This window comes from Camellia sinensis, chromosome 14 (genome assembly GCF_055761805.1).
Source record: "Camellia sinensis isolate YWXY chromosome 14, ASM5576180v1, whole genome shotgun sequence".
NCBI lineage: Eukaryota > Viridiplantae > Streptophyta > Magnoliopsida > Ericales > Theaceae > Camellia > Camellia sinensis.
The window spans coordinates 81,464,082-81,480,849 of NC_138974.1; the positions used below are offsets into that span (position 1 = coordinate 81,464,082).

Here is a 16,768-nt window from a genome sequence, read left to right on the forward strand (position 1 = left end):
GTAAATCCATAGTCACTATCCTCATATTTTTCAAACTCATCAGATGAGAAAGAGTTTGAGGGAATAGGATCATAGTCATCATTATCTTCCTCTTCTGCTACTTGTTATCTACAAGTACTCCCATTCTCTGACTTCTTTTTGCATTTAACCCTACTCGATTAACTTGGGCACCTATAACACCATCTATTTCAAAAAAATTTACATAAACCTCTACTACTCTGTTTCCATCCACAAGTGTTTCCAACCTCATTACATCTTGATTAGTGTTAATTAACTCTAACCCAGCACAATAATTAACCTTATAGTAATAGATGTTACATCCAGTGCAGTCTACTTCCTTGGCCATATCATCAAACTCCACAAGTAATATTTCATCAGAATTGCAAAAGTCAAAATAACTGATAAATCCACAACTATAAACTCTCTGAGGATTATAACTAACCAAATCCCCATGATGCATTTTGATTGTGAAATAACAAGATCCTTTCTCTACATTTTTAAATGAACAAATATGCTATTATGGACTAATTATATTAATACATAAATAAAAATAGTATTAAACTACTATTACCATAAGACAGTTCCAATTGAAGAAATCCATGTATGAATACATTAAAAAAAAACTTTGTTTGTATTCTTGGTAAATTGATTTTTAATAAATATTACATAAAAAATGAGTTTCTTTTAAGGACTGACTAAACTAAAACTAATCAAGTATTACACTATTCAAGTAAAATAATTACGATTAAATAAATCCTTTTGAAAGACAAACACACAAAGATGTATTCTAAAAAATGTCAAATCAAAATAGTATTATATCAGAAATCGATTTTTCATAATCATTAACTTCAAAATTAAACAAATATTAAAAATAAATACCATAAATAATTGGTCGATTCATTCGTTTGCCAACCTTCTCTCTTCGAACCCAACCCTTGATTCAATGTTAGTTCGTGCCCTTCGTTCAATGATGAACTTTGATTTCAATTTCGAATAAGGAATTTCAAAACCTTAAAATTGATTTTGATTCCAACGAAGCCCTAGTTAAACTGTCTATCACACCAACGTATTGTGTAAGGAAACCCTTCTATATTTCCTCCAAAAGATAGTTTAAGGAACAGCTCATCACATTGTCTAATAGTGGACGGAAGGTGACAACAAAAGTCTAATTAATTAATTCATAAAAAGTACAGATATTAAATTAAATAAATCAAGATATGAAAGTCAATACAAAAAACGTGTGACCGTTTGAAGAAAAAATTGATATTTAGGCCAAGTTTGGGTAGTTTAAAAAAAGTCAAAAAGCCAAAAAATTACTCAAAAAGTTAAAAAGTCATTACTATTCACCAAAGTCAACAATTACGGCTGCACAATTCCCAATTCTAATTTTCTCCTACAAACTAATTTTTACAATTTTTTATTACACATTTTTCCATAAAAAGTCAAAAAGTTAACCCAAACATTCATATTTTAAACCTCAACTTTTTAGTCTAAAAAGACAAAAAGTACACTTATTTAGTCTTCCCAAACTTGGCCTTACTCTAAAAAGTTGCTACTTAACTAACAAGCTCCTCGTGACACTTCGTATCTGATCCAAAAAGAATATTAAAAACACTTTTGTAAATAAATAAAATAATGATGGCAACACCTATTGCCAGTACATATTTGGCTTTTTCCAGAGCAATTACAGCCATTCCATCCAATGCATGCATCAAGTAGTTGTACCTTTTGTGGCAAAATCAAAATTGGCGTAGACTTCAAACACTCTCAACTGTTACAACTGTCCAAGTGGACGAATGATGACCAGAATAAATACTTAAATTTTGTCATCCATACTATTCCCAAATATGTGTTTGTTAAGGTTATATTTAATTTATTATCCACAACACAATGATAACACGATCCTCATTCGATTCCAACTCAACATAGACACACATGACATGAGCTCCATTGGAGCTCACATTCGAAAATGGCGATCGCAAAACCACTTTATTCACCTCCTCCGACGGTTCACTGCCTCATCTTCACCGGCGGCGACGCCTTGTTCCGGCCGCAGATCTTGTGGCGGAAGAGCAAAGGCTCTCTGTTTCCGATCTCGGTGAAAGTGTCGTCGAGAGTCAAGTGCCTCACGAAATCGACGGAGGAGAGGGAGTGGAGCGAGTCCGAAACCCTAACCAGCAATGGCGATGGCGATGATACTGGAGATGAGGATAACAAGGTTCAGGAGCCTTATAGGCGTGATAATAATGACTTTGTTCAGCAGCATTCAGGTTTGACTGGTTCGCCCAGGATCACTACAGCCTCGTCGAGTGATTCTCTGTCATTGGGAATTCGTGAGCCAGTTTATGAGGTCTGATTTATTCAATCTATATTTATTTCTACTTCTCGAATTTTGTATGATGGATGATGTTGTTTGAGATTTAGTGATGTTCATTTGTTAGATTTTCTAATTTTTTGTTATAATAAAGGTAGCGATGGATTAGGTGACTGTTCGAAACTTTAAATGGATAATTAGGAATTTTTTGACAAGATGATTATTGCGCTAGAAATTGCTATATAACTCATGTTAATGAACAAAAGGTTACTAACCTAAAAAAGGTCTGTAATTTTCACAAACAATGTGGCTTTGTCTTAACAAATTTGTGATATAAGCTGTGACGCCCAAATTTTGGAACATCAAGAAGAATAGTTAATGCCACTAGCTATGATGCTTGCTCAAGGCAGCCAAGGATCTGCGCGTCCGTGACAGGTTCTGCTCCGGCTTTTCCTTCTTCGTCATAACCTGACATTAAACACCATGAGCTGTAAATCCCAATAGGAAATAGAAAACTCAACGGAAAGCTGCCCCCAGTTGAACACAAGAATAATGAGTTGTGAATATGGTTCTGAACAATTCGGTGGCGGCTGCTGGTGATCTTGATGATCTTTGAATTTGCATCTGTATTGTGTTTTTGTTCCTTTTTTCCTTCCATCTTTCCTTTTTCTTGCCAGTGTTTTCTCTAGTTATTATTTCTTACATGAATATTTGTTTCCTATGAAGGTGATAGAAGTAAAGTCCTCTGGGTTGGTATCTACTAGAAAAATAAATAGACGGCACCTACTGAAGTCAAGCGGTGAGTATAAATACATTTTTTGCTTTGGGTAAAACTGTATATTTCCATTTTCTGTTCACTATAATATACTAGTTTGGTTGATATAATCCTTAGAAGTATGCCATATGTACAATGGCTTTTGTCCCTATCTCTTGGTTACAGGAAAATTGCACTGCTGTTCCGTAGATGCATAACTTTATATAGTTACATGTTTTATGATAATTAATACTTGCAAGGAATTGTTGCATGGAAGCTTATGAACTAGCATAAAGTTGATTCTCTCTCTCTCTCTCTCTCTCTCTCTCTCTCTCTCTCTCTTGTTTATTTGTACCTGACATATGCCTCCAATGCCAGGTCTTCGTCCTCGAGATATCCGTAGTGTTGATCCATCATTGTGGTTGACAAACTCAATGCCCTCTTTGCTGGTACTGCATCAACTTCGCTCTATTTTATATGTTGCATGTTTGTCTCTTCGTTACTTGATTTATATTACTTGTGCCATCAAACTGGGCTGTTTTCAAGTACTCATTCATTTTTGAAGGAATTCCAAACTAGTGATCTGGGTATTATCATGGAATTTATCATGTATTTGAATTTTATTTTCTAGACAATTCCATACTATAATTTCTATTTCCCTCTATACAAGTATCCATGAGGTATAGAAAATTATATTCAACTTTGTTTTGTTTACATTTCTTTGTAATAGATACATGTGGTGAGCGATTTCCACATCTGGTTTAGACTTACCCAAAATTCACTAAACTGATTCTGCTGGCCAAGCTTTTCCATTCAGTAAATAAATATGGCACTCTTATTATAGTGAAGAAATATTATGTGGCTTCTGGGTTTTGTTATGGGTATATATAAAGAGAGTGCTTCTTTGTAGTACTTGTTGTTTTGTCTATGAACTTGCTTTGGATATGACCTGTCACCTATGGCATTGGCATTTGAATCAATAAGATTTCATGTACTTCATGTTCTAGTTAGGAGAAAGTGTTTTTAACTCATATAGATAGTATGGATATTTGAGCCTTAGAATACGTCGTTCAGTGCCTACAAAGTTGGGTTACTATCATAACATAATGTGACTAATGTGGCTGGATGTTAATTTTTAGCAATTGTTATTCATGTGGTGGTAGCTATTTATTAACAATATGGTGTCTAACTTCAGTCAATATCAGAAGCAGCATTGCATCTTGATTTTCTTGCTAAAACTCGTGTTTAACAGAACTGGTTTTCTGATTCCTATTTTAGGTCCGTGAGCATGCTATCCTTTTGAATTTGGGTTCATTGCGGGCTATAGCAATGCAAGAGCGTGTCCTCATATTCAACTATAACCGGTAATTTTTAGCTACTTGTTAGTGTAAAACACAAATGTTTTGGTTTTTATATTATATATTTGCAACTAGATGGTTCTCAGCTGAACAAAAAATGATGAACTTGTTTCATTTGTTGATTATCTGTAGTAAAGGAGGGAAAGCTTTTATAGATACATTGTTGCCTCGGTTAAATCCTAGAAACACAAATGGAGGACCATCCATGCCATTTGTGATTGAGGTCAGTTCTGTACACTGAATTTTTGTTAACATACTGTTTTGGCACTAGGCCTTTTCTCCATGTATAGTTTGACATTGTTAATTCTGGCACTAAAGCATGGTGTAAATACTTAAAATTGACTAAGCTAATGGTGAGTACATATCTGATTTTGTACTTATTGTAATCTCCTTATAAATTATTAACATTGATATCTTTGGTTAATGAAATCTCAGGCAATAGATTTTGCTCTAAAGCAACATCTCTGTTTGAGCGTATATGTCTGTTACTTGCAACATCTAATGATGGAATTCAAACTCTGTATGGCTACATAATATCTTTTTCAGTACTCTATGCTGCTATTGCTTGTTAGGAAATTGAAAATTTGCTCTCTTGATTCTACACCATGTCCTGCGCTCTTCTTTTTCATTCTTTCTTCCTTTCCCCCCTACCCTTTTGCTGGTGAACAAAAGCTATAGAGTGTTGTAATGCTCAAGAGATTATCATAAGTCTCATTGGGGGTGTCTTTCTCACTGGCACTTCATCATCTGACCCTCGGGTTCTTTCATTTATTTGTTTTCTTTCTTTGTTGCTGATCAAAAAAAGAAATGCTATGGTTCTGCTGCATATCCAGAACAAGTCGAACCCTCAACACCAAAATTCTTTTAAGAGAGCAAATTTTCAATTTCCCTTGTAATAATGATGGTGGGGCATACCCTCATAATAATGATTGATGTTCTTGACTTTGACATCTGCTTGCATTGGCATTGAACATTTCATATTGACACCTTGACCTATTATAGACCATCTAATACAAGGGATCAAAGTTCTATTTTGTAAAAAGAAAATAGAAAGGAATATCTACAGTGCAGAAAAATAATATAGAGAATTGATTATGACAATAGCTACTATTACTCATCCTTGTGATATGTTAGTGATGCTTTCAAGTTATAATAAACCTCATGCCAATTTTGCTGTTTGTTTAGTGTGTGTGTGTGTGTGTGTGCGCGCGCACATGTCTATGTGCCTAAATGTATGGGTAAGGCTGTTAACTACATTTATCCTATAAATCTGAGCCAGTTAACTACATTAATGAAACCATTTGATTATCTGGACTTTTGAAGAACTTTTATTTTGTATATTCAGGTTGTTGAAGCAGCCTTGAATTCACGAACGCAGAGACTGGAGCGGAGATTAATGGATTTAGAACCACGTGTGAGTATGGGAATGTAGTGAGTATAAATTATATTTTCTCCCTTTATTTGGCAATATTTTACATCAAGAGCATTATTAGTAAGGCTTTTTCTGGTACATTGCTGCTAGTGGTGGTGCCTATTGCCTTTTAACATTATACTAAAAGATATTTTGGTGTTGCAATGGGCATGCCATTTTCTCAAATGTTGGATATATGCCTTGCCTTTAAAAATCTCTCTCTCTCTCTCTCTCTGGGTTTACTGCTCTTCCATGAAAAGACTGAACTTTTATGTCAATCAGTGATAATGATGCTGGGAAAAGCATCGTAAGCTTCATTCAGTTTCTGATTCTGATTCTGGAAACATGTACAGTCTGTTACCAACACATATGGACATGCATTTAGTACTGAAACGATGCATGCTCTCCCAGATTGAGTCTCGTATGCATAAAAGATACGACATGGTTTTCACCTGTCAAATTGTGATTTTTAGGGTATATTTGTCACAATTAGTGTTGTGATTTTAGCGTGTATTTGTCACAATTAATGTTCTACCGTGTGCTGCAGGTTCAAGCTCTACTTGAGGTTTTACCTAACCGACAAACCGCTGACATATTGGAGCAACTTCGTATTAGCAAGCAGACATTGGTACTGTTTATTATTGCGTTGGCATAGACTATCCAATTAACTTCTGTTGATGAAGTTAGAAAATATTGATCTTTAATTATGTTTATGAAAGGTTGAATTGGGTTCAAGAGCAGGGGCTCTCAAACAAATGTTGCTTGATATTCTTGAGGACCCTCATGAAATCCGCCGTATCTGTGTCATGGGAAGAAACTGCACTCTTAAGAAAGGAAGTGATGACATGGAATGCTCTGTTCCCCTAGAAAAGCAAATTGCCGAGGGTGAGCATAATATTTCTTTGTTCTCACTCATGATTATTTGCATTTGGAATAGCACAGATACCTGTGGAGTTTGATTTTTTGCAGAAGAGGAGGAAGAAATTGAAATGCTTCTGGAAAATTATCTTCAAAGGTAATTTCTTAGTTCCATTTCAACTGCATACAAGGCATATCTGGTCTTAGATGGTATATTCGTGGAGTAACTTGTTTTTTTCTTGCAGCTTTTTCATTTGCCTAGTATGTCTTATTGTTAAATGTTACAGCATACATCTAAAACAACAATATATAAATTCCAGCATGCGAGTAGAAAGTCATTTTGCCTGATAATTTATTGCTATAGACTAAAGAAATTTACAGTTAGCAAACAAGAAGCCTACAAGTCCATTGTTAACATTGGAAATGGATCTTGTATGCACCTCAATAATAATAATACTAGTAAAGATTGTGCTTTAAACTTGTAAATAACCACCAGTGGACCTACAGATTGGGTTTCAATTTCCAGTGCTTGACATGTGTATACAGTAAGTTAGTAGCTAGAGCTTCTAATCTAGCTTCTTAACGAAGCTATTCTGCTTCCAGTACAGGAAGTAACCCTGTCATCTTCAAAACCCACTGTCTGTTGTTATGGGTTGGTGTATCCTCTGCTCAGAATATGTAAAGTTACTTCATTACTTATTCCTCTGAAATTGTTTCCCAACTTCCCAAGCTGTTTCCTATATGTTAGCATATAGGGTAAAGGTGTTTGTTTTTAGGTAGAAGACTTCGGACCCAGGTCCATCTAACAACTTCGGAGACACTATGCCAGCCGAAGTAAGCCAGTGCCTCCCAAACTTTTCATTTGGTATAGGCCTCAACATGTTCAAAAAAGGTACCTATGAAATCAACTAATAACTTTAAGGGAACTATAATCACTAGATGAGGAAGTGCTTCATGCATGAAGTTTGATTTCTTTTTTATTTTTTTGGGTCAATAGACATCAAGTTTGATTAAACTAAATAAGTAGAATTTTCAAGAAGCTTCTAGATAGGGCATTTATTGTCTGTTATGTTATCTTTATGGAGGAACTTCAATGCAGCATTCTTTCAAAAGGAAGCTGTGTTTTCTGTTGCCCCCATGGTGAGTCTCATTGCTTCTTTTGACTGCAGATGTGAATCTTGTCATGGTCAAGCAGAGAGACTTCTCGATTCTGCAAAAGAAATGGAAGACTCAATTGCTGTCAACTTAAGGTCTGTATAAGTGTCCATATCTGTAATTTGTCAGTTATATCAAAATTAATCTGATGTATGAACTTTAGCTTTAAAAAATGCATAGTGTCAGACAGCCTAATGAAAAATAAAAATGAAACAATAATGCTATATATGACCACGTATATGTATCAAAAGTTGTACCATCTCATGTGTGACCACTTTATTGGTTTAATGGGACCCAACACTTGTGTTTGTTACCAATGCAGCGGTGACACATTAGGTGGCAAACAAAATATTGTCATCATAGCATATTGAAAATGAAAACTCAGATAAGGTGAGAAAGAACGTGAGAGAGTAGAAACAATTATAGCAACAAAAAAATGGATAAAGAGTAAGTAGAGGTCATTCATTTCAGATTCAGTGCATAACGGAAACTGCCACTAGAGAACTGTCATTGTGCCATGGACTACAAGTCACCATGGGAAGGCTTGCCTCTCTATTTGGTGTTACTGTTCAGGCCTGAGCATGGGTTAGTCCAGCTTGACTCCTACTTTGGTTTAATGGCTTGTGCATGGCTGTGGTGGGTAAACATCGAGCACAATTTTTAGCTCTGATACGGTTGTTTATTTTGATTTTGTGATTTATCAATATTAGCAGAGCATATTTTATTTACAATATCATAGAAATTAGTACCATCAGGCTGGACCATATACTCTATCTGTGGTGATGATATTCAATGGTTCTTCGCTGGATCCAATGCCAATAAGAGTCCGTATGTGAACTATAAAATGGAAATACTTTATGTTTTACGTGGAAGTAAAAGAATGAAAAGAATTATTTGGTTTATCCATGAATGAGGTAGAGGCCATCTATATATAATAGATTGATACAATTTAGGAAACAATATAAATAAGGAAACAATACTAAATCAGTGATTGACACAATCACAGATTATATAAATAATACTAAAAATAAAAAGATTTTATGTACTCTAATTTCTATATTCAACACTCCCCTCAACCTGGTGTGAAGATATCCAACAATCGTAGCTTACCAATGGATGACTAGAAGAAGCCGGAAAAAACTCAACGGCTAGTCCAAATAAATGCTGCCGAACAAATCTGGTAGTCCACTAAATAAAAATGACCAAAAAGTGCTTAATACATTAGCACCACACCCTAGAAAGGGAAAAAAATAGGGATTGAATTGCCTTACAAGAGCTACCAAAGCTTCTATGGCCAGGAAACACTCTAGTTGGCAGCTAATAAGACCTTGATCGGCATTAGAGGTCAGAGCTGATGTTGAGAGATAGTTTATGGTCGTGCTGGACTGTTGTAGAAACTGGTCGGAGCTAATGTCGGGACAGTTTAAGGTCATGCTGGGCCGTTGTAGGAACTAACCGGTATCAACGTCGAGACAGTTTATGGGGCCGTTGTAGGAACTAACTGTTAAAACCTATCACCTACTTCACCCACTTAAACCTACTCCACTAAACCTAACCCACTACACCACTACCACCTCACCTACTCCACTAAACCTAACCCACTACACCACTACCACCTCACCTACTCCACTAAACCTAACCCACTACACCACTACCACCTCCACTTCACCTACTCCTTACCTACCACACACTCACCCTCTTCTATATATGGGAATCATGAATCATTGTAATAAATATAACATTATGATCAATCAATAATACATTAATTTTTTACATGGTATCAGAGCAGGTTTAGAACCTAATATTTTCGCTTCACCGGCGGGCGGCAACCTCACCTTAGCCGTCCGCCGGACCTCAACCAAATTCCCCTAAAGTTTTCTACACGCCCTCACTCCGCCGCCGTATTTCACCGCCGCTCATCTTCCTCCGGCCAAATTCCTCTCAAACTCCATGTCTTTGCCACTGCTAGGCAGTCGGTCTATGCTTACAGGAGTAAATGATGTCAACACCTCTGTATCAGAAGGAACTTGTGATACTGTCCATACACAAGTAGATTATGACACCACTCTGGAAGACTTAGTTGCTCAGGTGATGGTTCCTGTAAGATCCCCAGCCGTGGCACTTATTGTCACTAATGCCTTGATGTTGCGTATGCCTTTTGAAGCTCTGGCAAAAACATGTGAGGCTGATAGATCTGCTTTCGACATGCCCTTACTGCTATTTGTAGCCCTTGTAGGGGCCACAGTTGGAGGACTGCTTGCAAGACACAGGAGAGGAGAATTGGAACGGCTGAATGAGCAGTTGCGCCAGATCAATGCAGCACTAAGAAGGCAAGCAAAGATCGAGTCTTATGCCCCCACTCTGAGTTATGCTCCTGTTAGTGGTAGAATACAAGAAAATGAAGTAATTGTTGATCCAAGAAGCATGAATTGATTTCCCATTTGAAATCTGGAAAGAATTTTCTGAGGAATCAAGATCCAGAGAAGGCATTTGTGGAGTTTAACGCTGCTGTGGCTGTTCCATCGCCATGGGAAGTACATGGCTGTGGCTGTTCCAAACAGATTCATCTCATCTCTCTCTCTCATCTTTGATGTGGTGCCCAAGGATGTCAACACTGCTGTGTTGTTTTTGAGAAGAGTTAGAAAACTTGCAACGAAATTCCTCTCTCTCACTTTACTTTTTTAAACCCACAGCTCCTTTTTCTTTCACCACATGATCCCCTTTCTTTTCTTTTCTTTATTTTCCACTTTCAAACCCACAATCCTTTTTTTAAATCAACCCACTCAACTTTCTTTTATTTTAATATATATCTATATATATATATGTTTATTATAACATATTGCACAGATTCACAAACCCATTTTCTTTTCTTCTTTTCTTTCTTTATTTATTTCTTTCTTTTCATTCCTTTATTACATCTATACCCATATCCATCATCACACTCTTTCTTTATTTATTTCTTTTAATCACCTTTTGCACCTCCCTCACCGACTCCCTCACCACAAAATAGAATTTTTATTTATTTATCTTATCTTTTTTTTTGTGTTCCATTTTTCACAATTAAAAAAAAAAACACAAAAAAAACACAAAAAAAAAAAAGCTTTGCACACCAAACCATATTTTATTCATCTCAGGGATCAACCCCGATCACAATTTTACACACACAAAAAAAAAAAAAAAAAAAAAAAAAACACCCAAAGATTTGTTTTCTTTTCTGCCGACGGCCACCCACCGACCTCACTTCTTCGCCTATTCCGCCGGTCTTTTCTTCTTGCCTCCGTCCTGGGCGGTCCTTGACGGTGTTGCCTCCGTGTTTCCCACTCCACTGGGCACGATCACTACTCCCTGCTCCTCCACTGCAGCATATGGCGGACCTCCAAAACGGAACATCACGGTGGCCTTCCGCTTCAGCTCCTTATTTTCCGCCTTTAGCACACTTATCTCTGCTCGCGCATCCTTATACATGCGTTGGAGTAAAGCCAGCTGGGAGTTTAACTGCTGCACCTCATTTGCCCTACTCTGCAGCCGGTTCGACAAGTTTGTAACCGCAGTCATGGTTTCCACACATGACTTCAATGTATACTGATTGGCTTCCACATCCGACTGCACTGCCATTCTTTGCTCCACAGACCGCATCAGAAAGTTCAACGGAGCAAACTCCGGGGCGCTTGGTTGAGGTTCCAGTGCCACCGCACCAGTTCTCTCTCTTGTTGACTCGTTGAGGTCGGGAAAGAGGGTGAGCAGACCGCGGGACGACGAAGCCATTTTCTGGGCAACAACGTGTTACAGAATATTATCGAGTTTCTCTCTCCGACAACGAAGAGTTTGTTTTTCAGAGTTTTTTCTCAGTTTCTTGTCTCAGCCTCTGCCTCGGCCTCCGCCTCCGTCTTGGTTAAATAGCCGGGGCAGCCATGCGTATCGCGCGCCACTTGACGCCAGACGACAAACGGGCGCGCCAGCCAAGGCACTCACGTGCCTCGCCATCATATCTGGCACACCTTTTTATGGATTGATGGCACGCCTTTTGATGGCACGCCTTTTTATGGATTGGGCACGCCTTTTGATGGCACGCCTTTTTTGAAAGATTGGGCACACCTTTTGAGGGTGCGACTTTTTAAGGGTCCGACAAGACTCTGTAAACTGTCCCGACATTGATTCCGGTTAGCTCCTTTAAGGGTCCGACAAGACTCTGTAAACTGTCCCGACATTGATTCCGGTTAGCTCCTTCAAGGGTCCGACAAGACTCTGTAAACTGTCCCGACATTGATTCCGGTTAGCTCCTTCATGGGTTCGACAAGACTCTGTAAACTGTCCCGACATTGATTTCGGTTAGTTTCTACAAGGGTCCAGCAAGACTCCGTAAACTGTCACAACAACTATCACAACATTGTCTGCTACAACGGTCCGACATGACCCCATAAACTGTCTTCTACATCGGTCTGACACAACCATCCAGTGTCCTCTACAACGTTATGACACCACCATACAGTGTCTTCACTATCGGTCTGACACGACCATACAGTGTCTCCTATCCTCTTTTCTTTTATGTATTCGTCTATTTTCTTGTTTTGTTACTCTCTCCAAACTCAAGTTGGCTAGTTCCTATCCCCCTTGAGTTTGCGGGGGGCTGTTAAAACCTATCACCTACTTCACCCACTTAAACCTATTCCACTAAACCTAACCCACTACACCACTACCACCTCACCTACTCCACTAAACCTAACCCACTACACCACTACCACCTCCACTTCACCTACTCCTTACCTACTACACACTCACCCTCTTCTATATATAGGAATCATGAATCATTGTAATAAATATAACATTATGATCAATCAATAATACATTACCACTACCACCTCACCTACTCCACTAAACCTAACCCACTACACCACTACCACCTCCACTTCACCTACTCCTTACCTACTACACACTCACCCTCTTCTATATATAGGAATCATGAATCATTGTAATAAATATAACATTATGATCAATCAATAATACATTAATTTTTTACACTAACTGGAATCAATGTCAAGACAGTTTAAAAGGTTATGTCGGGCTGTTATAGAGACTCACCGGAATCAATATCGAGACAGTTTAAAGGGGTCATGCCGGACCAATGTAGAGAATTGGATATTGCGCAGCAAGTGTGGCACACACATAACTTAAGACGTGGTGTTGAACGATGATGGTAACAGATGACTGAGTGCGCCAAGGGGTGGTTTATTAGAATGTGTGCCAGGGGGCTGCTTTGGTGGGGCGTAGAGGGGACGGCTTTAGTTGTGCACTAAAAAGGGCGGCTTAGGTGGTACGCGAAGGGAGCGACTTGGGTTGTGTGCTAGAGGGGGCGGCTTGGGTGGTTCATATGATATATCACCATGCTCACTATGATATAGGTATGATACCTCCCCTCAAACTCAAATAGGCTTGAAGATAGAAACCTATTTGGGATTGAAATAGAATGAAAGACAAAGTAAAACAGAAACACACAAAAAAAATGGATTGCAAGTAAAAAAAAAATATGATAGAGATATTTGGGATAGAAATAAACTAGTGGATAGAGGAAGAGATCACCACGAAATGATATTGAAAGAAAATATGGCAGTGGAATGGGTTGAGGTCCAGTAGGTGGCCAAGGCAAGGCTGCTACCCGCCGGTGAAGCAAAATTACTAGGTACTTAACCTAACTCTGATACCAAAAAAAATGAAAAAAATTATTTGGCTCATCCATGAATGAGGTAGATGCCATGTATATATAATAGATTCATAATACAATTTAGGAAATGATATAAATAAGGAAACAATACTAAATCAATGATTAACACAATCACAGATTGACACAATCACAGATTATATAAATAATACTAAAAATAAAAAGATTTTATGTACTCTAATTTCTATATTCAACAGAAGTCTCCAAGCTAAATTTTTTATTTGAGAAAATTAAGTGGATTTGGAGCTTGGTTAGATGTTCAACAACTACATCAGTGACTAATTTATGCATTATTACTTTTTCTATCAGCGCTCGGAGGCTTGAGTTGAGTAGAGTGGAATTGCTACTTCAAGTTGGGACATTCTGTGTTGGAGTGGGTGCTTTGGTTGCAGGTAATTCCTTATTAAACACAATAGATATCAACTGTCAAATATTTGTGGTTTTAATTTTTCTGGATCTTATTCACATAAAGGGGGTTCATAAATCTCTCATTTAGGTTAACTTATTATTTGATGGGCAAGAAAAAATTGTGGTGTAGAGAGGAAAAAAACTTCTAAATAGACTCCCAATTCGTCTATCTAGTCTGCAACCATCAAATACTGAAAATTTGTATTACAATTTTACCCCTAAGCAAAATTACCATTAAGGACAAATTTACTTAATTACCAAAAAACACAATTTCTTTGCACACTCAGGTGGAGAGCCAATTGGCCTAGTTGAGGGAGTGAGCCTAACATGGTAGGATGCGCTTAAATGGAGACAAGCATCCCTTAGTGCATCAAGGTGAACATATTAGAATACTTCTAGGAGATTATTCCTGAATGCTTAGGCCCTAGACTACCGCACCCCGCACGTTAACCTCAGTTGGCATGACTCAACCTTGAAAGGGGAGCCATCATTGCATACGATGATGTCTTAGCGGTCCACATGTCATTTCATGAGGTTGGAAAATAGTTCCCAACCACATGGAGGGAATGGCATAGCGATGACATGTTCGTACCAGGAGGTAAATTAGACCCTTGTATCTATAATGATTTGAGTGTTCCAATAAAAAAAAGTTACTGATAGCATTTCTAGGTTATCAAGTTTTCCTCCATCTTCATTTTTATTTATAGTTTTGCTAAATGACACTTGATCTTATTATTACTTGACCTAAAATCTTTGAATTTTAAAGTATCCCTTTACAGTAATAGCTTAGACCTAACTCCTTTTGTTTCGTCAACTAAAATTGTATCTTCTGCAAACAACATACACCAAGTAATACCTTCTTAAAAATGTTCTTTAAAATTAATAAACTAAATTCTACACTGAAAAATTGGGCTAACTATCTTCTATGACAAGACTAGAGTGTGAGTGGCTAATTCATGTTCAAGTCCTCCATAGAATCTCAATGGCTTGTCTAAATTGTTGAATTGCACAATGCAAATTCAAATCATGGATTACATGACCGGGTGAGGGCATAACTTGTATCATTTTGAAATTAATAAAATTTCTATACACTCTGCCTACCGAATGGATTTTTTTAATTTATTTTTAATTATTAATTTTTTTTAAAGATGGATTTCATTGCTCGATTATGCAGTGGACACAATGACAATGAAGGACTATAGCATATAAAATGTATATTTGCCACTTAGAAGGAATCCTTTCATATGAAGAAATGTACATTCTAAAAAAACAAAAGTGGCTTAATTCTAATGCTTGGATTATCTAATTTTCATGGACTCAGAAAATGCTAGAGCAAGATTTTGTTGAGTATCAATGTACTAGAGCCCATATCAAGAGCTTGTTTTTCTGCTGATTGCAGGTATATTTGGCATGAACTTAAAGTCATATCTTGAAGAACATGTGGTATTTCCTCTTGGATCTTTAAATGCTCACCGTTCGCTTTCCATCCAGTTGATGATTGTCAAATAGTCACGTTATCATTACCTCTCTTATGTAGTTCGCATTTTGGCTGACAACGGCGGGGATAATTGTCGGTGCTGTTGTTGCATTTTTTCTGATGTATTCATATCTCAGGGCAAGGAAAATACTGTAAACTTCAGAGAATCGAAAGTGTAAGTTACATCTATCTCATCCTGACAACATATTTACCTTTTTATGCATTTTTAACCGATTGATGATGTCATGGACTCCAGAATCAAGTCAGTATTAGTAGACATTCACTATTTCAAGGGTCTATAACACTTTAATACTTGCTGATTCCATGACATCAACAGAATTTTTGTTTGTTTGTTTGTTTTAAAACCTTGAAACCTAATAATAATCTCATCATTGACAGGTGATGCCAGCACCGGTGTAGTATGATTGGAAAGAGCTGTTGGGCCAGATATGCATACAAGTAGCGCTTCATTACTCCAAGATTTTAGGGAATAGTGTTTTTTTTTTTTTTTTCAGTAAGTAATTACTACTTTTTATATATATTTTTAATGACGGAGGAACCCCTCCAAGGCCCACATTGGACCAACAACTGCGCAGGGTAAATCCCACCAGAAACCACCCAAAAGCCACAAGTATTGGGTATTTCATCTGATTGTGAGGAGTTGAGCCCCCTGAGCCTGTCCTCGATGAATTTCTCTCTGCCACGGCATTCCTGAAGAAAGGCATAGTACACAAGTGTAGTTAGTTTTCTTAAAATATTTTTTTGATTTTTGAAATGAACGTAATCATGGCATCACGAAGTATTTCCAGATACACGTGACGTGTTATCAAGAAGAATTTGTAGAAACCTATACATGCAAATCAAAGAGTCTTAGAATGATACCATTTGTTACATTTTTTGACCCGTCGAATCATATACTCAATGTTCATATGCTTGTGGGAAAATGATGCAATTGAGAGAGAACATAGAATTATAAAAAAAATCGCTTAGGGTATATCTATTGACAATGAACAATATTATGGGGCAATGATCTTCGGGACAAAATCGCAGGAAAGTACCTGAAGTGAGGCCTAGGCTCAAGCTCTGAACTGATTATTAAAATACAGCCAGCCCAGAAGGATTCTAGCAACCAAAAATTCATATGAAAGTTTTTCTTCCACTTTCACTTGATCATCCTTTAAAAGAAAAATGTATGGTCACAATCGGTTTTCATTGTTTTTTGGGCAGAAAACATATTCTTGTAGAAGTGGTGGTATTAGGGGTGGGCGCGGGTCGGTTGCGGCCACGGAACCTCCAATCCGCCATCCGTCCGCTAAT

General features: G+C 37.4%; 1 protein-coding gene across 4 annotated transcripts; it reads left to right on the top strand.

The window, feature by feature from the left end:
• Positions 1–1,842: 1,842 nt before the first annotated feature.
• Positions 1,843–16,342, top strand: MGT10 (magnesium (Mg) transporter 10). Of its 4 annotated transcripts, XR_014351228.1 has the most exons (15): positions 1,846–2,350; positions 3,041–3,113; positions 3,447–3,517; positions 4,347–4,432; positions 4,559–4,649; positions 5,772–5,840; positions 6,385–6,465; positions 6,557–6,722; positions 6,807–6,852; positions 7,865–7,945; positions 8,322–8,435; positions 13,876–13,958; positions 15,374–15,417; positions 15,512–15,626; positions 15,851–16,342. XR_014351228.1 is itself a non-coding variant. In XM_028222085.2 (14 exons), exons 1-13 carry the CDS (start codon positions 1,970–1,972, stop codon positions 15,605–15,607), a joined length of 1,368 nt encoding a protein of 455 aa, XP_028077886.2. In that variant the 5' UTR covers positions 1,843–1,969; the 3' UTR covers positions 15,608–15,626; positions 15,851–16,342. The 4 variants fall into 4 exon arrangements, 2 of the variants coding, with proteins under 2 accessions (XP_028077886.2, XP_028077887.2); XM_028222085.2 differs by lacking the exon at positions 8,322–8,435 and having other exon boundaries at positions 1,843–2,350; XR_003635402.2 differs by lacking the exons at positions 8,322–8,435; positions 13,876–13,958.
• Positions 16,343–16,768: the final 426 nt, after the last annotated feature.